At 39.3% G+C, this 26,025-nt stretch overlaps 1 protein-coding gene across 7 annotated transcripts in view; it reads left to right on the top strand.

The window, feature by feature from the left end:
* DYNC2H1 (dynein cytoplasmic 2 heavy chain 1) overlaps positions 1-26,025 on the top strand; it is a 340,312-nt gene that overhangs the window by 246,720 nt on the left and 67,567 nt on the right. For all 7 annotated transcript variants that reach the window (XM_053204186.1, XM_027051992.2, XM_053204184.1 and 4 more), the window contains one exon: positions 8,569-8,778. In XM_053204186.1, coding sequence (XP_053060161.1) covers positions 8,569-8,778 — 210 coding nt within the window. The remainder of the gene's footprint in view (positions 1-8,568; positions 8,779-26,025) is intronic.

Here is a 26,025-nt window from a genome sequence, read left to right as displayed (position 1 = left end):
TTTCAAGGCATTAGGAAATTAGCAAATAATTTATACCTGAAACAAAAACTCCTTTCTTTTTTTTTTTTTTTTTTTTTTTTTGATGTTAGCTCTCCCTAGCTTCCTGTCGTTTTCTTCTCAGAAGATGTAACAGCTGCTCCCCTCCCTTGTTGTTCAGCCTTGGCCTTGCTTGCTGTCAGTGTCACTAGCGGGGCTGCCCCTGTACTTTAGTTCTTCAGCAGTTTATTGGGTGATGACACCCACCTATCCTGGTTGAGCTCTGCTTGCTCCATTAATAATAATTGCAACTAATCGTAACTGAACTAAATGAAACTAAATGGATCTAAACTAAATGAAATGAGCATTAAGACGTGGCTGAAGCAGAGCCCCCGAGTCTGGCTGGCAAAAGCGGAGGGGCCCGATGGAGTGTGTTCCGACAGCAAGTGGGACTTAACATCTGGGAGGTTATAAGTTAACAGCTCTGCTCAGAGAGTGGGAAGGCTGGAGGACAAAGGGAGGGAGAGTTGCTGAGCCCCAGGACGACAGAGCTCAGTTTGGCGGGGAACAAAGGCTCTCGCCAGCTTCATCTCCCTCGCCCATCCCCCAGCCAAAATCCCAAAGGGAACCAGTTCCTGCCAGAGAACTTGCTTGCTCCATGCAAACACCCAACGCTGTGCTTCTGCAGATCCATCCCTCCGGTGGGTCTGACTCCCTCCTGCTGCCACAGGGTCCCTCCTGAAGTGGATCACCTAAGGAGAGTCGAGCTAAGCCTGCCCCTCCCGCCCCCGTGCACCTTGCCTATCCACCCCAGCTAATACGCCAGATCCCCAGCACCACAAGCCTGGCAGTGTGCAAGTAGCCCAGACGGGCCACGCCACCCCACAGTGAATCCCGCCCCTAGGAGAGGGGAAGAGAAGGCACACACCAGTCTGACTGTGGCCCCAGCGGTGGGCTGAAGGCAGACATCAGGTCTGACTGCAGCCCCGCCCATCAACTCCAGTTATACACCACAGCGCAGGGGAAGTGCCCTGCAGGTCCGCACCACTCCAGGGACTATCCAAAATGACCAATCGGAAGAATTCCCCTCAAAAGAATCTCCAGGAAATAACAACAGCTAACGAATTGATCAAAAAGGATTTAAATAATATAACAGAAAGTGAATTTAGAATAATACTCATAAAATTAATCACTGGGCTTGAAAAGAGTATAGAGGACAGCAGAGAATCTCTTGCTACAGAGATCAAGGGACTAAGGAATAGTCAGGAGCTGAAAAACGCTTTAAATGAGATGCAAAATAAAATGGAAAGGACCACGGCTCGGATTGAAGAGGCAGAGGAGAGAATAGGTGAACCAGAAGATAAAATTATGGAAAAAGAAGAAGCTGAGAAAAAGATAAAAAAATCCAGGAGTATGAGGGGAAAATTACAGAACTAAGTTTTACACTAAAAAGAAATAATATACGCATAATTGGTATCCCAGAGGAGGAAGAGAGAGGGAAAGGTGCTGAAGGTGTACTTGAAGAAATAATAGCTGAGAACTTCCCTGAACTGGGGAAGGAAAAAGGCATTGAAATCCAAGAGGCACAGAGAACTCCCTTCAGACGTAACTTGAATCGATCTTCTGCACAACATATCTTAGTGAAACTGGCAAAATACAAGGATAAAGAGAAAATTCTGAAAGCAGCAAGGGATAAACGGGCCCTAACATATAAAGGGAGACCTATAAGACTCGTGACTGATCTCTCTACTGAAACTTGGCAGGCCAGAAAGGCATGGCAGGAGATCTTCCATGTGATGAACAGAAAAAATATGCAGCCGAGAATCCTTTATCCAGCAAGTCTGTCATTTAGAATAGAAGGAGAGATAAAGGTCTTCCCAAACAAACAAAAACTGAAGGAATTCATCACCACTAAACCAGCCCTACAAGAGACCCTAAGGGGGATCCTGTGAGACAAAGTACCAGAGTCATCGCTACAAGCATAAAACATACAGCCATCGCAATAACTCTAAACCTGTATCTTTCTCTAATAACACTGAATGTAAATGGATTAAATGTGCCAACCCAAAAGACATAGGGTATCAGAATGGATAAAAAAACAAGACCCATCTATTTGCTGTCTACAAGAGACTCATTTTAGACCTGAGGACACCTTCAGATTGAGAGTGAGGGGATGGAGAACTATTTATCATGCTACTGGAAGCCAAAAGAAAGCTGGAGTAGCCATACTTATATCAGAGAAACCAGACTTTAAATTAAAGGTTGTAACAAGAGATGAAGAAGGGCATTATATAATAATTACAGGGTCTAACCATCAGGAAGAGCTAACAATTATAAATGTCTATGCGCCGAATATGGGAGCCCCCAAATATATAAAACAATTACACATAAACATAAGCAACCTTATTGGTAAGAATGTGGTAATTGCAGGGGACTTTAACACTCCACTTACAGCAATGGATAGGTCATCTAGACACACGGTCAATAAAGAAACAAGGGCCCTGAATGATACATTGGATCAGATGGACTTGACAGATATATTTAGAACTCTGCATCCCAAAGCAACAGAATATGCTTTCTTCTCGAGTGCACAGGGAACATTCTCCAAGATAGATCACCTACTGGGTCACAAAACAGCCCTTCATAAGTATACAAGAATTGAAATCATACCATGCATACTTTCAGACCACAATGCTATGAAGCTTGAAATCAACCACAGGAAAAAGTCTGCAAAACCTCCCAAAGCATGGCGGTTAAAGAACACCCTACTAAAGAATGAGTGGGTGAACCAGGCAATTAGAGAAGAAATTAAAAAATATATGGAAACAAACGAAAATGAAAATACAGCAATCCAAACGCTTTGGGATGCAGCGAAGGCAGTCCTGAGAGGAAAATACATTGCAATCCAGGCCTATCTCAAGAAACAAGAAAAATCCCCAATACAAAATCTAACAGCACACCTAAAGGAAATAGAAGCACAACAGTAAAGGCAGCCTAAACCCAGCAGAAGAAGAGAAATAATAAAGATCAGAGCAGAAATAAACAATATAGAATCTAAAAAAACTGGAGAGTAGATCAATGAAACCAAGAGTTGGTTTTTTGAAAAAATAAACAAAATTGACAAACCTCTAGCCAAGCTTCTCAAAAAGAAAAGGGAGATGACCCAAATAGATAAAATCATGAATGAAAATGGAATTATTACAACCAATCCCTCAGAGATACAAGCAATTATCAGGGAATACTATGAAAAAATATATGCCAACAAATTGGACAACCTGGAAGAAATGGACAAATTCCTAAACACCCACACTCTTCCAAAACTCAATCTGGAGGAAATAGAAAGCTTGAACAGACCCATAACCAGCAAAGAAATGGAATCGGTTATCAAAAATCTCCCAACAAATAAGAGTCCAGGACCAGATAGCTTCCCAGGGGAGTTCTACTAGACGTTTAAAGCAGAGATAGTACCTATCCTTCTCAAGCTATTCCAAGAAATAGAAAGGGAAGGAAAACTTCCAGACTCATTCTGTGAAGCCAGTATTACTTTGATTCCTAAACCAGACAGAGTCCCAGTAAAAAAGAACTACAGGCCAATATCCCTGACGAATATGGATGCAAAAATTCTCATTAAGATACTATCAAATCAAATTCAACAGCATATAAAAAGAATTATTCACCATGATCAAGTGGGATTCATTCCTGGGATGCAGGGCTGGTTCAACATTCGCAAATCAATCAACGTGATACATCACATTAATAAAAGAAAAGATAAGAACCATATGATCCTGTCAATCGATGCAGAAAAGGCATTTGACAAAATTCAGCACCCTTTCTTAATAAAAACCCTTGAGAAAGTCGGGATAGAGGGAACATACTTAAAGATAATAAAAGCCATTTATAAAAGCCCACAGCTAACATCATCCTCAATGGGGAAAAACTGAGAGCTTTTTCCCTGAGATCATGAACACGACAGGGATGTCCACTCTCACCACTGTTGTTTAACATAGTGTTGGAAGTGCTAGCATCAGCAGTCAGACAACAAAAGGAAATCAAAGGCATCAAAATTTGCAAAGATGAAGTCAAGCTTTCACTTTTGGCAGATGACATGATACTATACATGGGAAATCTGACAGACTCCACCAAAAGTCTGCTAGAACTGATACATGAATTCAGCAAAGTTGCAGGATACAAAATCAATGTACAGAAATCAGTTGCATTCTTATACACTAACAATGAAGCAACAGAACGACAAATAAAGAAACTGATCCCATTCACAATTGCACCAAGAAGCATAAAATACCTACGGATAAATCTAACCAAAGATGTAAAAGATCTGTATGCTGAAAACTATAGAAAGCTTATGAAGGTAATTGAAGAAGATATAAAGAAATGGAAAGACATTCCCTGCTCATGGATTGGAAGAATAAATATTGTTAAAATGTCAATACTAACCAAAGCTATCTACACATTCAATGCAATCCCAATCAAAATTGCACCAGCATTCTTCTCGAAACTAGAACAAGCAATCCTAAAATTCATATGGAACCACAAAAGGCCCCGAGTAGCCAAAGTAATTTTGAAGAAGAAGACCAAAGTGGGAGGCATCACAATGCCAGACTTTAGCCTCTACTACAAAGCTGTCATCATCAAGACAGCATGGTATTGGCACAAAAACAGACACATAGACCAATGGAATAGAATAGAAACCCCAGAACTAGACCCACAAACATATGGCCAACTAATCTTTGACAAAGCAGGAAAGAACATCCAATGGAGAAAAGCCAGTGTCTTTAACAAATGGTGCTGGGAGAACTGGACAGCAACATGCAGAAGATTGAAACTAGACCACTTTCTCACACCATTCACAAAAATAAACTGAAAATGGATAAAGGACCTGAAAGCGAGACAGGAAACCATCCAAACCCTAGAGGAGAAAGCAGGAAAAGACCTCTCTGACCTCAGCCGTAGCAATCTGTTACTCGACACATCCCCAAAGGCAAGGGAATTAAAAGCAAAAATGAATTACTGGGACCTTATGAAGTTACAAAGCTTCTGCACAGCAAAGCAAACAGTCAACAAAACTAAAAGGCAACCAATGGAATGGGAAAAGATATTTGCAAATGACATATCAGACAAAGGGCTAGTATCCAAAATCTATAAAGAGCTCACCAAACTCCACACCCGAAAAACAAATAACCCAGTGAAGAAATGGGCAGAAGACATGAATAGACACTTCTCTAAAGAAGACATGCGGATGGCCAACAGGCACATGAAAAGATGCTCAACGTCGCTCCTTACCAGGGACATACAAATCAAAACCACACTCAGCTATCACCTCACGCCAGTCAGAGTGGCCAAAATGAACAAATCAGGAGACTACAGATGCTGGAGAGGACGTGGAGAAACGGGAACCCTCTTGCACTGTTGTTGGGAATGCAAATTGGTGCAGCCGCTCTGGAAAACAGTGTGGAGGTTCCTCAGAAAATTAAAAATAGACCTACCCTATGACCCAGCAGTAGCACTGCTAGGAATTTACCCAAGGGATACAGGAGTACTGATGCATAGGGGCACTTGTACCCCAATGTTTATAGCAGCACTCTCAACAATAGCCAAATTATGGAAAGAGCCGAAATGTCCATCAACTGATGAATGGATAAAGAAATTGTGGTTTATATACACAATGGAGTACTACGTGGCAATGAGAAAGAATGAAACATGGCCCTTTGTAGCATCATGAATGGAACTGGAGAGTGTGATGCTAAGTGAAATAAGCCATACAGAGAAAGACAGATACCATATGGTTTCACTCTTATGTGGATCCTGAGAAACTTAACAGAAACCCATGGGGGAGGGGAAGGAAAAAGATAAAACAGGTTAGAGTGGGAGAGAGCCAAAGCATAAGAGACTCTTAAAAACTGAGAACAAACTGAGGGTTGATGGGGGGTGGGAGGGAGGGGAGGGTGGGTGATGGGTATTGAGGAGGGCACCTTTTGGGATGAGCACTGGGTGTTGTATGGAAACAAATTTGACAATAAATTTCATATATTGAAAAAAAAAAGACTGTGGCTGGTTTGGGGGCGCCTGGGTGGTTCATTCAGTTGAGCGTCCAACTTTAGCTCAGGTCGTGATCCCACGGTCTGTGAGTTCGAGCCTCGCGTCGGGCTCTGTGCTGACCTCTCAGAGCCTGGAGCCTGCTTTGGATTCTGTGTCTCGCTCTCTCTCTGCCCCTCCCCCATTCATGGTCTGTGTCTCTCTCTCTCAAAAATAAATAAACTTTAAAAAAAAATTAAAACTAAATAAATAAATACACGTGGCTGGTTTGGATTCCTTTGGTTCATTCAGGACCTTGGCATAGATCCTAGGAATAGTCCGTCGTTACCATGTTTAGTAAACCTGTGTTTGACCAGTGAAATGAAATGACAGAGCAGCCATCTGACCTGGTAACGGGCTGTTGGATCTTTCTGCCCTTGAACTTCCTCTTAGAACTTAGTCCTATTTTATTTCCTTTTTTGTTCCCTTCCTCCCCTTTCCCTTCCACAATCTTGTCAGAAATCCACTTCTGGAGAGACATAGTTTCTTCCAGGAATTTCAAACTTTTGACCTTTCTCATTAAGAATGCATTTATACTTATATGCATTACATGTATGCAGTACATACGTGTGTCTGATTAGGAATGGGTTTGTATGTAGATTACATGTACGTGTTAATCTACGTGTGTCTGATTAGGAACACGCTTATATATGTGTTACGTGTGTGTGTGTGTGTGTGTGTGTGTGTGTGTGTGTGTGTGAGAGAGAGAGAGAGAGAGAGAGAGAGAGAAAGAGAGAGAGAGACAGAAAGAGCCGTCCCCCTGTTGTCCCAGAACCACTGCACCTGTTCTCTACCTTGGGGTCTCCTAGTTTCCGGCTTCTGGAAAGAAACCATTGTCTCTTATCCGGAGGCCCAGTGGGATCTGTGTGGCCCTGGGGTGTCTCTCGTTAGCCGTGTGCTCTCCCCGAGCCTCTCCGTGATCGCGAGAATGAAGCACTCCATTAACTGAAACCCTAAGTCACACACTCATTTCTGTCTTTGAGTTGAGTAAACTCTTGGTTTGGGCTTAAGCATAGGGACTAAGACTCAGGAAAGGTGGTTTCTGCCCCAGAAAGATTTTAGGAAATAATTATCTGGAGAAGAATGAAGAATTACCAGAGGATGAAAGTGAACTTACTACTGCATGGAAATGAAGACATTACCCCCTTTTCTGTAACCTTTGTAGAACTACCTATCTGTTGTGTCTGTTTCTAGTTTGTTTTTTGGCTCTTTAAAATGATTGTATGTTGAGTCTTTCAATATCTTCCTTATCCTAGAAAAAATATGTTGGACAAAGACATGGCCATGTGACCAGGAAAAACCACCGCCTCTGTGCACTTGTGGTCATTGTTGTATACACCGCGGGTAACGCAGTCTTACCAGTGTCATCGAGTCATGTATCTCACAGGGCCTTGATGTCACATAGACCAATGCATGAGTCAGTGATAATGTCCCCTAGAGCCTGGCAAAGTACTGCCCAAGGGACACACCTGCCCTCATTTTCTGGAAACAGTTTTATTGAAACCCTGCCTTGTCTTTTCATTTCTGTGCTGTCTGTGGCCACTTCGACACCACAACAGCATATTTGAGTAATTATGACAGAGAACTTAGGACCCACAAAGCCTGGTGTGTTTGCTCTCTGGACCTTCGTGGGAAAAATTGCTAACCTTTGGCCTAGTCAATGCTAGAATTTCCATGGGTGACAAAAATACTCTGAGAGAGAACCATCTTCTAAAATCTCTGTTAAAAACAAAATACTACTTCATGTGTCATTTTACTTAAGTCTAATATAGTATCCTAGTTAGAAAATTATTTCAGTTAAAATACAAAATCCTGGATTTGCACCTATTTTGTGCCCAGTTAGGGTAGGTTTCCTTGTCTAAAAGATAATCCTTGCTTCATAGTTAAGATTTAAAGTATCCATAACCATTTCCCCCAGCAGCTCCATAATCACATAATGATTTTCTCTGAATACACTTAGCTTTTTAATGACAAGATGAACTTTAAAATGTCAAAGCCATTCTTCAAAGGAACACAATTTACTCAAATGTATTTAGTCATTAGAAAAAGGCTTTCCCTAAAATAATCAGCTGACTAAAGATACGACTGTAATCCCTCAGTAGTTTCACCACAAATTATGCTGTTTGGATGTTGTAATTTATTCATGGTGGTTTTAGCTCATACGTATTTGAATTAAATATCCATTCACATTTGTTTGAAAGCGTGATGTCTTCTCTGTGTATTCACAGTGTAGCTGTACTGTGCTGTCTGCATTGGCTCAGAGGGGCCATCGATCCCCATTCTTGCTCCTGTGCGGACCACTGCTGCTCCGTGTGGCTCCTCCAGACCCCTGCCTACCCCTTTCCTGTGCGGTTCCACATGTAACACATGCGGCCACCTTAAGACACCAGGGTTTCAAAACCGAGTGGGACCACAGAGGATCTTAGTACCTTGTGAAGTGTTGTGGTGTCAGTAGTTTATGCCACGTTTCCAGAAGGATGACATGGCATACTGTTCTTTTAGAACTCCAACCTGATTCATCAGAAGGTGTGTCCTCCTAACGATCAACAAGGGTCTCCAGTACTGTCCTTCATCGTCCTGGAACAGTTCAATGCCATTCGCTTAGTGCAGACCGTCCACCAGTCTCTTGCCGCTCTCAGCAAAGTCATCAGAGGAACTACCTTACTGAGTTCAGAAGTACAGAAACTGGCCAGCGCTTTACTAAACCAAAAGGTAAGCCCAATTAAGGACACGTGTTTTTATTCCCTTATAAAAAGTGACTGTTCCATTATGTATACATTTGTCAAGTCTTACAGTTAACAGTAATAGAAAATCCAAGTCAAACTAGCTTAAGCCAGGTAGGAATTCATTGGCTGATGTAAGTGGAGGATCCCAGGGGGGCCAACATGAAGTCACCTTGAGGCAGGGGCTTCAAATTGTCACTAGGATCTTAGCTTGTGTTGTTTATCTACCTGTCTAGGCACATTGTATGTGAGTGCATAGACATACACACATGTATATGTGTGCATGTGTTTGTGTATATATGTGTGTATGTGTATATATGCATATAGGTGTGTATGTTTGTATGTGTGTGTGTGTGTGTATGGATGTGTATATATGAATGTGTATGTGTGTATATATATGTATGTGTATATATGTGTGTATGTGTATATGTATGTGTATATATATATATGTATGTGTGTATGGATGGGTGGGTGTGTATATATGTACATGTGCATGTACATATGGATAGATGTGTATGTATGTGCGTATATACGTGTATGTATGTATATACGTATATGTGTGTGTATATACATATGTGTATGTATGCATATGTGTGTATACATGTAGGTGTGTATGCACATGTGTGTATATATGTATGTGTATACGTATGGATGGATGTGTATATATGCATGTGTGTATATATGTATGTGTGCATGTGTGTGTATATATGTATGTGTGTAAGTATGGATGGGTGTGTATGTGTGTATATATGTATGCGTATGTATATATGTACGTGTCTACATATGGGTGGATGTGTATATATGTATGTATGTATGCATATATGTATGTGTGTACATATAGATGGATGTGTATATATGTATGTGTGTGTATATATGATGTGTGTATATGTATGCATGCGTACATATATATGTATATGTGCATGTATGCTTGTGTATGTATATGTGTGTGTGTATGTATGGATGGATGTGTATATATGTGTGTATGCATGCGTGTGTATGTATATATGTATGTGTGTATATGTGTATGTATGTGTGTATTATGTATGCATGTGTATGTATGTATGTGTGTATATATGTATGTGTGTATGCATGTGTATGTATATGTGTATATATGTATGTGTGTGTGGATGGATGTGTATATATGTGTGTATGTATGCATGTGTACATTTATATGTATGTGTGTGTATATGTATGTGTGTATGTATGAGTGGATGTGTATATATGTATGCGTGTGTCTATGTATGTGTGTGTGTTGATTTCACTTTGGGGCAGGTTCTCTGTACATGGTGGTATCCTGGCAGTCTGAGTCTTATTATCCTCTGAGCTCCAAGTCCAACAGAAGAGAAACGTTTTTCCCAGTAACTCAAGCAAAAATCTTGGGATTAGCTGTAATCCAAAATGATTGGCTTGTGTAGTCCCTTGGTTGTTCTCTGGGCAGGATTTGCAAAGCTCTCATTGGCTAGGGCTTCGCCTGAATGCCTGTCCCAGCAGCTGGAGATAGATTCAGCTTCATCTGTTAATGTGTATACTGCAAGTAAGGGAGGGATGGTTATCTGGTGGAAAAATCAAGGTACTTTTAGCAGAAGAAAGGGAAATCATGTCTCTTGCTGAATAATTAGCATGTGTGTGACATGTATGTATGTGTGTACGTACAGACATGTACACATGTCAGTAAAATCCATGTATTACAGATCCATGGGGAGAAACAAAATGATTGGAGTATCTGCCATAGGTTTATTTTAGTGACTTGGAGAACATAAACCCTGCAGAACTTGGCATCTGGAGAAGATGTCCCTGGGTTCTATAGGATCTTAGAAAAGAGTCTGATTCTCCCCCCATGCCCTGACACTGTTTACCCTTAACATAGGGAAAACCCTGATGCTCAACTTAAAGTCTGGTCTATTTGAACATAGAAGATGGCGTTGCTACAACTACTTGAGTCAATCATAATCAAAATACTGTAGTATGTTACACTAGAAGTTGTATCTAATTGATTTTTAATTTAAAGTAGATACATCACCTATCATGAAAGCTTCTTACCATTTCAAGGAAACACAGGATTCTAAGAGCTTTGAAGAACTTTCCGTTAATTAGCTCATTAATCACCACATTAACAATACAAGGTGGTGCTACTGTTAACATTATTCTAGTGTGAGGATCCTGAGGCAGAATGTGTTAAGTGACCTAACCAGAGACACAGAGGTATTAAATGGCTTAACTATTATACCAGTAGTTGTACAGTCAAGATGAACCCAGGCAGGTCTCCCTTCCATATAAATGTAAAAGATGTAAATTTATCAACACTTTAATCTTCATGAGAGTGTATTTCTTTAAAATCCAACTACATGCTGCCTAAGGACAAGATGTATGGTATTACATTTAATTACAGCGGAATTAGGTGTAGGAGGAGAGTAACACTGATGGCAGAACACCGCTTGTACAGTAGAGAACAGAGTTCAGGGGGACTCGTGTACAACGGAGTGTAGAGAATTAAGCTTAGGTCAGATCTTCAGGCTTTTAAAAAGCCGAAGAAAAGGTGTTGGGATTAAAATCTGTAGGCAATAAGAGTATTTTTATGTAGAAATAATGACACAGAATGGCTAAGAATGTGGCCTGTGGAATAGGTCTGTCTGCCACTTAGGAGCTGTGTGACTGTGGGCAAGTCATGTAAACCTCTCTAAACTTTTTTTTTTAAGTTTATTATGATTTTCTAATATAATTTATTGTCTAGTTAGCTAACCTACAGAGTTTATAGTGAGCTCTTTGTTTTGAGGGTAGATTTCCCATGGTTCATCACTTATGTACAACACCCAGTGCTCATCCCAACAAGTCCCCTCCTCAGTGCCCATCCCCCATCTAGCCCATCCCCCAACCCACCCCACCCCCCTGCAACCCTGTTTGTTCTCTGTCTTTAAGAGTCTCTTATGGTTTGCCTCGCCCTCTATTTGACACCATTTTTTCCCCTTCCCTTACCCCGTTGTCTTCTGTTAAGTTTCTCAAATTCCACATATGAGTGAAAACATGTTATCTGTCTTTCTCTGACTGACTTCTTTCACATAGCATAATACTTTCCAGTTCCATCCACGTTGTTGTAAATGGCATGATTTCATTCTTTTGAGAGAGAGGGAGAGACAGCATGCGCGTGCATGCCAGCAGGGCAGAAGCAGAGAGAGGGAGACAGAGAATCCCAAGCAGGCTCCGCATCACGGGGGGCTCCATCCCTCAAACCATGAGACCATGACCTGAGCCGAAATCAAGAGTCGGGTGCTTAACCCACTGAGCCTCCCAGGTGCCCCTAAACTTAGTTTTCTTACTTGTTAAATAAGGATAATAATGGTACCTACTCTAAGGGATTGGTATGGAAATTAAATTGACTCATAGGTAAAGTGCTTGGCACCTTAGAGCAAGCACCCTCTAAATTTTAGTTGTTTTTGTTACTGTTACTTTAAGAGAACTTTTTTATGTAAAAAGCTGCTTTTGGAGTAGCTGAATGGTAACACTGCAAAACGAGTTAACAGAAGTAGGGATGCCACATACGTTATTGTGTAGTCACCCTACCAAGAGGTGGTTAGGGCCTGGAGTGGGGTAATCGAGCGGGTCGTATGTGGTGTTAATCGGCATACCTGGCCTGTAAACCATCTGGGTGAATTTGGGCATAAACACTTGAAAAAATGAAGAAATATTTTTTATAATTGTATAATAATGTGGTTTACATTAAGACCATATTGAAAGATAAAAAATTCATTGGGCTTTATTATGTGAACATTTCCCTTGAGTAGGACCAAGGGATGGTGTTTTTCGCGAGGTCATAGATTTTTCATTCTTGATAGCAAGTCTTTCTCTTCTTTGGCTTACTGAGCTCTACTCAGTGTTTGCACGCTTGGCACAGCACCAGGGCCAGATGACTTCTTCATTACGGTGAGTTTAGGGTGTAGACAATCTTCATTAATGTATTAAATGAAGGTTTGTGTGTTACACTTGGAAGTGAGATATACAGCCTCTAAAATATCACTGTTTTTGAAATACTTTTTGTAATTTGCCAAAAAGTATTTCAAAAACAGTGATATTGAAAACAAATTGATTAAACTTCTTTCCGAGGTTGAAAGTATGTTTTGCAAAGCACATTTATATTATACCCCAGAGAGTGTCTCGAGATGTGTCCGGGTGTCTGATGAGACTCCGCTGAGACCAGGCTGACCTTCACCAAGACAAGATCCGTAAAATAGTTTCTGACATTTACTTCCCAATGAGTTTTACCAAAAATTGTGGGTCCAGTACTATCCCATTTCTTTCAAGATAAAAATTAAATGTTTTATTACATTTGAAGTGACAAGTTCTGTATTAAGTGATATGATTTAATGTAATTTAGGAAATAGTTCAGTACTTGACATTTTCTTTACTGTGTCTGACATGATTGGAGTAAGACTTAAGAGAATTATGACTTTTATTTGTTTGACAGATTCTGATAATCTACTAAAACTTCTTTTGTAAAAAGTCACAATACTTACAATGTTTGTTAAAGACAACAATACTGTAAAATATTGTTACTCTTCTTTTCATATTAGGACATAGGCTTTAAATTACAATTTAAAAGCTAAGAATTGAAAAGATACAATACAAAATCATTTTGTCCTTCTGGCTGAACAGTGCACTCTGTTCAGATGGGCATCTCTACATACGGAGCTGCACTACCGAGGCTCAGGGCATCTAAGAGTTAAGATCTCCTCTGCTGGACAGTGTGTCCTTTACTCCTGTCCCTGCCCTGGTCTCCTTGACAGCAGGGGTCTCACAGTGGGTCCTCCAGACCAGGTGCACCCACAGCACCTGGGCCCCAACCCTGACTGTGGTGATCACACTCTGTGTTACCCTGACTCTGCGTGTTGTCAGACATTGACGTGGTTCTGCTGCGTGCCCACGCCGTCTGGTCAGAACTCTGTGAAGACAGGTGGGAGCCGTGGTCACCTTCAGGCTTCCCTGCCCCACCCACCAGTGTCGATGACCACCCCCATCATTGCTCCCTCTTCTAAAATTTACCTACCTTCATGCAAATAGTGCTTTAAAAAGTCATCAAATGTTTAACCGAATGATAATCGTTAATAGTGAATGATTGGCGTTTTTCTATTAAAGTAGTAGCACACGTTTTACATAAACTTTACCAGTCCAGAGCACTTTTGTAGCCCTTTGCTCATCTTCTGCTCTCATCATCCCCCTTCTACTTAGAAAACTAAAGCAGAAAGGGGATGCTATCCTATAAAGTGTCAGAGCCCACACTGCAATCCACATGCTGTTTCCTACATCTGTGTTCTTCCCACCCTGTCCGCCACTTACTCATTACTTATATCACACAGCTACACGGTGGTCTTTGTTCTAAGAGACACTCCCCTGCTTTGTGAGCATTGAACTCCACGTACTCCTCTCCAAAGGCTTATCAAATGCTGGCATGGAATTGCCCCATCTCCTCATCTCTCGCTTCACTTATAACTAGAATTCTGTTAGATACACGTACAAATGGAAATCAGTTCCTACTGATGTACATAAGAGCACAGGGGCCTGTGAAGACCCAGAATCTCCAGTATCTTGGAATTCTCTTTCAGTATACCTAACTTAATACCATTTTTGTGCATGATAAGAGAACATATACTTTTTCTTTTTGGAAGAGATTTTAACTTTAGAGTTTATTCTTCTCTTTGTCCTTTTTTCTTAATTTAGCAGTGGAAATGGAAGTACAATGTTATAAGACTTTCATGCTATATGTGAAGTTTCATTAATATTATTTGAAGTTTTATTAGCATCCCTTAATATTTATTGTTATTTGAAGATAGACCATAGTAAGTTAAAAGTGTGTACTAGGGAGGAGCCCAGATGGTGGAGCAGGTGGAAGTTCTCTGCTTCTCTCGTCCTTGAAATGCAGCTAGATCAGCACCAAACCATCCTGCACACCTAGAAAATTGATCTGAGGATTAACAGAACAATCTGCATAACTTGAGCCACAGAACTCAGCAGATATGAGGCCCGAAGAGGTGAACTGGGGGAGAGAGAAGCCATGGAGGGTAGGGAGCTATTGCAGAGAAAGGACAGAGATGGGGGGAGCGCAGGAAAAGCATGCCCCCCAAGAGCAGCTGGAGAGAAAGAGAAAGAGTGGAAACATCCACAAGGGATTGAACAAGAAAGGGAGAAAGGAGAGGGTTTCGGCACTATTAGGACTCTAGAAACGGGGGAGCACAGAGTTGGAAACTCCAAAGCTCGATAGCTGGTGGAGCTTTGGTGGCGAGGAAAGGTGAATCCCCATTAACAGGCAGCCTCCTCGGGGCACATGGGGAGAAACGGTTCACCTGCTTGAAGGGCATTTGGTAGAGGCTGTGTGGTCTCTCCATGGGCATAGGTCCCAATGGACCCTGGAGAATAGCCACGTTTGGTGGTGTTGGAACAAGGACATTAGGGTACAGTGAAGCCTGGTGCCATTTGTGTGTTGTGATTTGTCACAGTCCCTGAACCACTACTGCTACACAGTTGTGCGTACTTTTTCTAGGGCAGGCTGGCACCTGGTGGCAGTCTCTGGACCTCTGCAGTGGCACGGTTGCATGAGCATTCCTGGAGGCAGCCAGCAGCCAGCCATTGCTCAGGGAGACCCTCCCCCAGAAGGTTAGAGCAGGTCCAAACTGCAGGGCGCTCAGAAGTGAGGGGTTTGGAAGCACAGCCCCATCTGACATAAAATTTGGGAGAGAGGTACTGCCTGGCAGGCTGACAGCATGGACATGGACAATGTAGAAGCGGGGAGTGGATGGAAACCGGAGACAAAGGAGGCATGCCTGATGACTGCTTGGTGAGAGCACAGAATTCTGGTGTTAGAGACTGGGAAGCTGGGTGATGCCATTTTCACCTCTCTTGCACACGCACATGCGCACCACACTGATCCACCCCAGTAACCTAAGCAGTACCACTTAGTGGAGAATGGAGCTATCACACCAAGTGCTTACCCAACTGTGCCCTCCAAGAACATGCTCTACAAGACCACTACAAGTCCCTCTGCCTGCTTAGTGCACAGACTATAAAGTGCTTCATAGTTAGATTTCTAGGGGAAACTGAATGTAATTTCATTCTATGCGCTGGTCCATCGAGTCCTTTTTTTTTCTTATTCTTGGGTGCAAAAAGAGAAAAAAATTATTTTCATTTTCTGTTTTTATGAAAAAGTTTTAAAATTTCTTTTACTATATACTCCATATTTTTATTTTTTTGTGAATTGTTTGTTCTATTTTACTTTATTTCATTTTATTCTATTTTATTGTATACCTTTCTATTAATTTTTAATGGTTTGTGTTTTTTATTTTCTATCCCTTTTTTCTCTATTCTTTCAAGCTTATTTCAACAACCAGACGAAAATACATGTAAGATCTAGCTTCCTTTATTTGTTTTTTTTGAATTGTTTTGAATTTTTTTAATTTTATTTTTTATTAATTCTTTTTTTTTCCTCCAAAATGACAAAAAGAAGGAATTCACCACAAAAGAAAGAACAGGAAGAAATAGCCAGGGACTTAACACAGATATCAACAAGATGTCTGAACCCACATTTAGAATCATAAAAATACTAGAATACTAACTGGGGTTGAAAAAAGCATAGAATCCCTTTCTGTGGAGATAAAATAAGTAGTCTAGTCAGGGCAAAATAAAAAATGTTGTAACTGAGCTGCAATCTCAAATGTATGCCACAGTGGCAAGGATGGATGAAGCAGAGTAGCGAATCAGCAGTGTAGAGGACAAACTTATGGAGAATAATGAAGCAGGAAAAAAGAGGGAAACTAAGGCACAGGAGCATGATAGAAGAATTAGAGAACAAAGTGACTAATTAAAAAGGAATAACATCCGAGTCATAGGAGTCCCAGAAGATGAAGAGAGAGAAAAAGGGGTAGAAGTGTTATGTGAGCAACTCATAGTGGAAAGCTTTCCTAACCTGGGGAAAGACACAGACATCAAAATCCAGGAAGCACAGACTTCCATTAGATTCAACAAAAACGGGCCATCAACAAGGCATATCATAGTCACATTTACAAAATATACAAAGAATCATGAAAGCAGCAAAGAAAAAAAGTCCTTAACCTATAAGGGAAGACAGATCAGATTCACAGCAGACCTATCCACAGAAACATGGCAGACCAGAAAGAGTGGCAGGATATATTCAACATGCTGAATTGGAAAAAATATGTGGCCAAGAATTCTTTATTCAGCAAGGCTGTCTTCAAAATAGAAGGAGAGATAAAGAGTTTCCCAGACAAACAAAAACTAAAGGAGTTTGTGACCACTCAACCAGCCCTGCAAGAAATTGCAAAGGGGAGTCTCTGAGGGGAGAAAAGATGAAACAAAACAAAAAAGACCAAAAGCAACAAAGACTAGAAAGCAACAGAGAACACCACCAGAAACTCCAACTCTACAGGCAACACAATGGCAATAAATTCGTATCTTTCAGTATTCACTCTAAATGTCAATGGCCTAAACGCTCCAATCAAAAGACATAGGGTAATAGATGGATAAGAAAACAAGATCCATCTATATGCTGTTTACAAGAGACCCACTTTAGACCTAAAGACACCTTAAGATTGAAAATAAAGGGATGGAGAACCATCTGTCATATTAATGGTTGCCAAAGGAAAGCGGGAGTTGCCATACTCCTATCAGACAATCTGTATTTTAAAATAAAGACTGTAACAAGAGATGAAGAAGGGCATTATATCATAATTAAGGGGTCTGTACACCAAGAGAGTCTAACCATTGTAAACATTTATGCCCCTAACGTGGAAGTACCCAAATATATAAAACAATTACAAACATAAACTCACTGACAATAATAGTAGGGGACTTCGACTCCCCACTTACAGCAGTGGACAGATCATCTAAGCAGAAAATCAACAATGAAACAGTGTCTTTGAATGACGCATTGAACCAGATGGACTTAAAAGATATATTCAGAACATTTCATCCTGAAGCAGCAGAATACATTCTTCTCAAGTGCATGTGGAACATTCTCCAGAGGAGATTGCATACTGGGATACAAATCAGCCCCCAACAAGTACAAAAGTACAAATTGAGATCATACCGTGCATATTTTCAGACCACAACACCGTGAAACTTGAGATCAACTACAAGAAAAAAATTGGAAAAACAACAAATACTTGAAGATTAAGGAACATTCTATTAAAGAATGAATGAGTTAACCAAGAAGTTAAAGAGAAAATTAACAGGTACATGGAAGCCAATGAAAATGATAACACCACAGCCCAAAACCTCTGATGTGCAGCAAAGGTGATCAGAAGAGGAAAGTATATAGCAATCCAGGCCTTCCTAAAGAAGGAAGAAAGGTCCCAGATACACAACCTAACCTTACCCCTACAGAGCTAGAAAAGAGCAGCAAATAAAACCCCAAACTGGCAGAAGAAATAGGAAATAATAAAGATTAGAACAGAAATCAATACTGCTGTCCCCAAAATAAAATAAAATAAAATAAAATAAAATAAAATATAAAACAGAACAGATCAATGTAACCCAGAGCTGGTTCTTGGAAAGAATTAACAAAATTGATAAACTTCTAGCCAGTTTGATAAAAAGAAAAAGGAAAATAAATAAAATCAGGAATGAAAGAGGAGAGATCACAACCAACACTTCAGAAATACAAACAATAATAAGAGATATTATGACCAATTATGTGCCAATAAATTAGGCATCCTGGAAGAAGTGGACAAATTAGTAGAAACATAAATTACCAAAAGTGAAACAAGAAGAAATAGAAAATTTGAATAGAGCCATAACCAGTAAAGAAACTGAATTAGTAGTCAAAATTCTCTCAAAAAACAAGAGTCCAGGGCCTGACAGCTTTCCAGGGGGAATTCTACCAAACATTTAAAGAAGTGTTAACACCTACTTTTTGAAGCTGTTCCAAAACCTAGAAATGGAAGGGAAACTGCCAAAGACATTCTAGGAGGCCAGTATTACATTGATTCCAAAACCAGACATAGACCCCACTAAAAACGAGAACTATAGACCAATTTCCCTGATGAACATGGACGCAAAAATTCTCAACAAGACACTAGCCAACCAGATCCAACAATACATTAAAAGAATTATTCACCACGATCAAGTGGGACTTATACCTGCAATGAAGGGCTGGTTCAATATTCACAAATCAATGTGATTCATCACATCAGTAAAAGAAAAGAGATCCTCTCAGTAGACACAGAGAAAGCACATGACAAAATATAGCATCCCTTCTTGATTAAAAACCCTTAAGAAAGTGGGGATAGAGGAGCATACCTCAAGATTATAAAAGTCATATACAAAAGACCCACAGCTAATATCATCCTCAGTGGGGAAGAACTAAGAGCTTTTCCCTTAAGGTCAGGAACACAACAGGGATGTTACACTTGCCACTGTTATTCAACATAGTATTGGAAGTCCTAGCCTCAACAGTCAGACAACACAAAGAAATAAAAGGCATCCAAATGGTCAAGGAGGAAGTCAAACTTTCATCCTTTGCAGATGACATGATACTCTATGTGGAAAACCCAAAAGATTCTACCAAAACACTGCTAGAACTGATCCATGAATTCAGCACAATTGCAGGTTGTGAAATTAGTGCACAGAAATCGGTTGTATTTCTATACACCAACAGTGAAGCAGCAGAAAGAGAAATCAAGGAATCGATCCCATTTACAATTGCACCAAAACCCATAAAATACCTAGGAATAAACCTAACCAAAGAGGTTAAAAATCTATACACTGAAAACTGTAGAAAGCTTATGAAAGAAATTGAAGAAGACACACAAAAAATTGGAAGACATTCCAAGGTCATGAATTGGTAGAACAAATACTGTTAAAATGTTGATACTACCCAAAGCAATATACATATTCAATGCAACCCCTATCAAAATGACATCAGCATTCTTCACACAGCTAGAACAAACAATGCTAAAATTTTTCTGGAACCAGAAAAGACCCCAAATAGCCAAAGCAATCCTGAAAAAGAACACCAAAGCAGGAGGCATCACAATCCAGGACTTCAAGCTGTAGTACAAAGCTGTAATCATCAAGACAGTATGGTACTGGCACAAAAACAGACACTTAGATCAATGGAACAGAATACACAACCCAGAAGTGCACCCACAAACATATGGCTAACTTATCTTTGACAAAGCAGGAAGGAATATCCAATGGAAAAAAGACAATCTCTCCAGCCAATGGGGTTGAGAAAACTGGACAGCGACATGCAGAATATTGCACCTGGACCACTTTCTTACACCATACACAAAAATAAACTCAAAATGGGTGAATGACCTAAATGTAAGGAAGCCATCAAAATCCTAGTGGAGAAAGCAGGCAAAAACCTCTTTGACACTGGATGCAGCACCTTCTAACTCAACGCATCTCTGGAGGCAAGGGAAACGAAAGCAAAAATGAACTACTGGGACTTCATAAAGATGAAAATTTCTGCACAGCGAAGAAAACAATCACCAAAACTAAAAGCAACCTACGGAATGGGAGAAGATATTTGCAAATGACTTATCAGATAAAGGGTTAGTATCCAAAATCTATAAAGAACTTATCAAACTCAGCACTCCCCAAAACAAATAATCCAGTGAAGCAATGGGCAAAAGGCCTGAAGACACTTCTCCAAAGAAGACATCCAGATGGCCAACCGACGTATGTTGCGACCGGCGCAACAAACACCGAGATCAGGGTCCTGAGGGTAGGGGAGTGTAAGAAAAAGAGAAGAGAGGCCAGTTTGGGAACAGGAGGGTCCCCTGGGCTGATGGCCCAAGTGACGGCTTTATTGTTGCTGTACACAATCTTTTATAAGACTCTTATGGATCACGTCATTCTAAGAATAAACAGGTTTCACATGATCACTGCCAGCCAAAACATTTAGTTCTGTGTACCTTGTGAACTTAATAAACGGGTCACAGCAAGACCTTGTTGATAGATTGCTAGCAAAACACAGTTCCCATGTTTGTTTCTGTTTGACCCGGGGTAGAAAAGGGGTGGGGGGGAACATTACTGCCAACACCCACAGACCACAGGCTTCAGGAATTAACTTTTTCAGCCTTGACAAGGCTTTTGTATGCCCTTGCAAGTGGGGGAATGGGAGGGGGAACCACCGGGTTGGCTGAGTCAACAGGGAGCCGTTGCTCGACCCGGTTTCAGCCACAGATGTATGAAAAAAATGCTCAACATCACTCATCATCAGGGAAATACAAATTAAAATCACAATGAGATAGCCCCCTCATACCTGTCACGATGGCTAACATTAACAACTTAGGCAATGACAGATGTTGGTGAAGATGTGGAGAAAGAGGAACCCTTTTGCCCTGCTGACGTGAATGCAAACTGGTGCAACCACTCTGGAGAACAGTATGGAAGTTCCTTAAAAAATTGAAAATAGAACTACCCTATGACCCAGCAATTGTACTACTAGGTATTTATCCAAGGAATACAGGTATGTTGTTTCAAAGGGAGACATGCATCCCAGTGTTTATAGCAGCACTATTGACAATAGCCAAAATATGGAAAGAGCCCAAATGTCCATCAACAGATGAATGGATAAAGAAGATGTGGTATATATATACAATGGAGTATTACTCGGCAATCAAAAAGAATTAAATCTTGCCATGTGCAACAATGTGGATGGAACTAGAGGGTATTCTAAGTGCAATTAGTCAGAGAAAGACAAGTATCAAAGGACTTCACTCATATAAGGGAAGGGAAGCAAAAATAATATAAAAACAAGGAGGGGGACAAAACATAAGAGACTACTAAATATAGAGAACAAACTGAGGGTTGCTGGAGGTGTTGAGGGTGGGGGGGGATGGGCTAAATGGGCAAGGGGCATTAAGGAGGACACTTGTTGGGATGAGCACTGGGTGTTATATGTAGGGGATGAATCACTGGATTCTACTCCCAAAATCATTATTGCATTATATGCTAACTAACTTGGATGCAAATTAAAAAAAAAAAACGATGTATACTATAAATCCCAATGCAACAAATACAAATATCACAGAGGTATGCATGATGAGTCTATATAGGACATAAGATGGAAACATATGCTTTACTTAGTTAGTCCAAAAGAAAGACGAGGAAATAAGGAAGTCAGAAGTTACCAGTATCAGGAATAAGATAGGGACATCACTACGTTTCTACAGACATTCAAAGGATAATAGAATATCTTAAACAACTTTATGCTGATAAATTCAACAACTGAGATGAATTTTATGAATTTCTTGAAAGATACACACTACCAAAGCTCACTCAAGGAGAGACAGATAGCCTCTACTCCCTATTAAAGAAGTTGAATTTTATTAAAGTTCCCATAACTCTTAGAGTTTACTGCTGAAATGTAATAAATACTTAAGAAATAATACCAACTCTGTGTAAACACTTTCAGAAAATAGAAGAGGCAGGAATATTTCACTACACTTTCTGAGACCAGCATGGCCTGATTGCAAAAGCTAACAGAGGTATTGTAATGGAAGAAATCTGTAGATTAACTTCCTTCCTGAACATAGACTCAAAACTTAACAAGATATTAGCAAATTGAACATTTGTTTCTAATTGTTTTTGCAAAAATACAAAATTCAACAAAATGTAAAAATGGATTCTAAGTGGGATTTACTCTAAGAACACAAGTTAGGTTGAATTAAAAAAAATGTTAATTATCATTTTAGTAGACTAATAAGAAATTACATGTTTATCTCAATAGACACAGAAAAGGCATTAGACAAAAGTCAGCGACCAGTCATGATTAAAATTTTCAGCAAATCAGGATTAATGGACCTTCTCAACCAGATAAAGGGCATCCATGAAAAAGCTGTGCTAACATAATAGTAAAGGACTGAATGCTTTCCTCTAAAGACCAGGAATAAGGCATCAAGGTCCTTTCTCACTGCTTCTGTTCAGCATTGGGCTGAAGGGTCTAGCTAGCATGACAAGTTAAAAAAAAAACAAAGATAAGGCTGGAAAAGAAGAAGGAAATCTGTATTTATTTGCAGAACTTATGGTTATCTATTTTCAACGTCTTACAGAATGTACAAAAAAGTTCCAGAGCTAGTAAGAACATTTAAATTTAGCAAGGTTGTGGGATACAGAGTAAGTATGTCAAAATGATACATATTCTGGAAACAAACTATTGAAAATTGAAATTAAAAGTACTACTTGCAATTTCAGGATGAAATTGACCAAAAATGTGTAACGCTTTTGTACACATTGAAAACCACAAAGCTTTGAAGAGTGACAGTAAACAAGAGTCAAATAAATGGAAAGATGCGCTGAAAGGTGTACTGTGTTCATGTATCCGGAGACCCAGTATTGTTAAGATGTTAATTCTTTCCAAATTAATTGAGAAGTTCAAAACAACCCCAATCGGAACCACTACATAATCTTTTGTAGTGACTAACATTTGCTTCTAATTTTTTTTTTTTTTTGCAAAAATACAAAAGACCTAGTGTATGCTAAATAGTATTGGAAAAGAATGAAATGAAAGATCTTACTCAGCATGATTTCAGGAACTGTTAGGAAGATACAATTGAAGCACTATGGTATTGGTATAAAAATAGATATATAGCTCAATGGAATGTAATAAAGTCCGGGAAAAGACCCACAGATGTATGATCAATTGATTTTCACCAAACATACTATGTCAATTAAAAGGGAGAACGGAAAATCTCTTTAATAGTATAGAGCAATTGAAGAGCCAAAGCCAAAAAAAATTAATTAAAAACCTACACCTGTATCTCCAAACATATAAAAATTACCCCCAAATTGATTATACTGTTTTGAATATAAAATGTAAGCCACAGACAGAAGAAAGATTAACTAGACATACTCAACAAAGGAACATGTATGTAGAAATTTTTTGAAGTATAACTAATAATGAGAAGACAAGCATTCCAAATTTTTAAAAAATACTTGATTAGACACTTTAACAAGAAGGTATACATATACCACATTTTATTTATCCATTTATGTATGGGAGGACACTTGGGTTGCTTCCCTATGTTGGCTTTTGTAAATAATGCTGCAGTAAACATAGGGGTGTCTGCATGTCTGCATGTATCTTTTCAAATTCTTGTGTTCATTTTTGTTGGGTAAATACCCATTAGTGGGATTACTGGATCATATGTTAATTCTGTTTTTCATTGTTTGAGTAATCTCTATACTGTTTTCCACAGTGGCTGCACCAATTTACATTTCCACCAACAGTGCACAAGGATTCCTTTTTCTCTACATCCATGGTGACACTTGATTTTTATTTCTTGTTGTTTCTTGTGTTTTTGATTGTTGCCATTCTGACAGATGTGAGGTGGAATCTCATTGTGGTTTTGATTTGCATTTTCCTGATGATGAGTGATGTTGAGCATCTTTCTAAGTATCTTTTGGCCATCTGTATGTCTTTGGAAAAATGTCTATCCAGGTTCTCTGCCCATTTTTAAATTAGATTATTTGGTTTGTGTGTGTGTGTGTGTGTGTGTGTGTGTGTGTGTGTGTGTGTAGAGTTGTACAAGTTCTTTATATATTTTAGATATTTACCCCTTATCAGATAGATTATTTACAAATAGCTTCTCCCATTCAGTGTGTTGTCTTTTCCTTTTGTTGATTATTTCCTTTCTGTGCAAAAGCTTTTTATTTTGGTGTAGTCCAAATACTTTAATTTTGCTTCTGTTTCCCTTGCCTGAGGAGCATCATATCTAGAAAAGCGTTTTCTATGATGTTAAAGAAATTGCTATTTGTTTTCTTCTAGGATTGTTATGGTTTCAGGTACATTTACATATTTAATCATTATTCAGTTTATTTATGTGTATGGTGTAAGGATGTGGATGGTTCATCCACACACATCCAGATCAGTAGATACAGAAGATATGGTGTGTGCATGTGTGTGTATGTATATGATGGCATATTGTTCAGTAGTAAAAAAGGATGAAATCCTGCCTTTTGCAGCAACACGGATGAATCCCTAGGGTACAGTGCTAAGTGAAATAAGAGAGAGAAATACTGTATGATTTCACTCATGTGTGCAATTCAAGAAACAAAATCAGCAATGGAAAAATGAGACAATCAGAAAGTCTCTAAATACAGAGAACAAAATGGTGGTTGCCAGCAGAGAGGTGATGGGAGTATGAGTGAAATGGATAAAGGGAATTAAGAGTACACCTAATCTAGATGAGAACTGAGTAATGTATAGAATTGTTGAATCATATCGTACACGTGAAACTAAGATAAAACTGTGTGAACTACACTTAATTAAAAAATAAAAAAGTACACAGATAACAAGGAAACGTGAAAAATTCTTAGTATCATTAATCATTAGGAAAATGAATATGAAAGTTACAATAAGAATATAAATATACTGAAGTCAGTTGCATTTCTATACAGTAGCAGTGAATGCTAGATTTTAGTATTTAGAGTATCCAAAAGGAAATTAGGAAAGCCATTCCACTTATGATAGTATTGAAGAGTAGATACAGGGAAATAAATTAAGAAAAAAGAGCAAGACTTGTACAATAAAAACTGCAAAATATCATTGAAAGCAATTACAGAAGGCTAAAATCAATTAAAAATCATCCTCTGTTAATAGGGAAATGGAGAAGTGACTACATAGATATAGATTATTTTTAGAGTGTAATGAAAGTGTTCTAGAATTAGAAAGTAGGTAAGTTGATTGATTTGTGGATATTGAACCATTCTTGCATTCTGGTAGTAATTCCACTTGGATCTTGGTGAGTGATTATTTTAATGTATTGCTGAATTTGGTTTGCTAATATTTTATTGATAATTTTTGCATCTGTATTCATCAGTGATACTGGCCTTTTTCTTTTCTTTTGTAATGTCTTTGTGTGTTTTACGCTGGCCTCATAGAATGAATTTGGATTGTGTTAGTATTGATTATTTTGTTTATTATGTTTGTTTATAGTTGCTTTATGTATTTGGGTTCTTTCATTTTGGGTGCATAAATATTTGCAATTCTTGTGTCTTCTTGTTGGATAGTGTCATTTTTTTTTAAGTTTATTTATTTATTTTGAGAGAGAGAGAAAGAGAACGCGATCAAGCACGAGTGGGGTAGGGGCAGACAAAGAGGGAGAGAGAGAATCCCAAGCAGGTTCCACACTGTCATTGCAGTGCCTGACATAGGGCTCGAACCCACAAACCACAGGGTCATGACCTGAGCCGAAATCAAGTCAGACACTTAACCAACTGAGCC

This window comes from Acinonyx jubatus, chromosome D1 (assembly GCF_027475565.1).
Source record: "Acinonyx jubatus isolate Ajub_Pintada_27869175 chromosome D1, VMU_Ajub_asm_v1.0, whole genome shotgun sequence".
NCBI classification, from domain to species: domain Eukaryota; kingdom Metazoa; phylum Chordata; class Mammalia; order Carnivora; family Felidae; genus Acinonyx; species Acinonyx jubatus.
The sequence above is the reverse complement of the archived record's forward strand: the minus strand, read 5'-3'. Positions and strand labels throughout refer to the sequence as shown.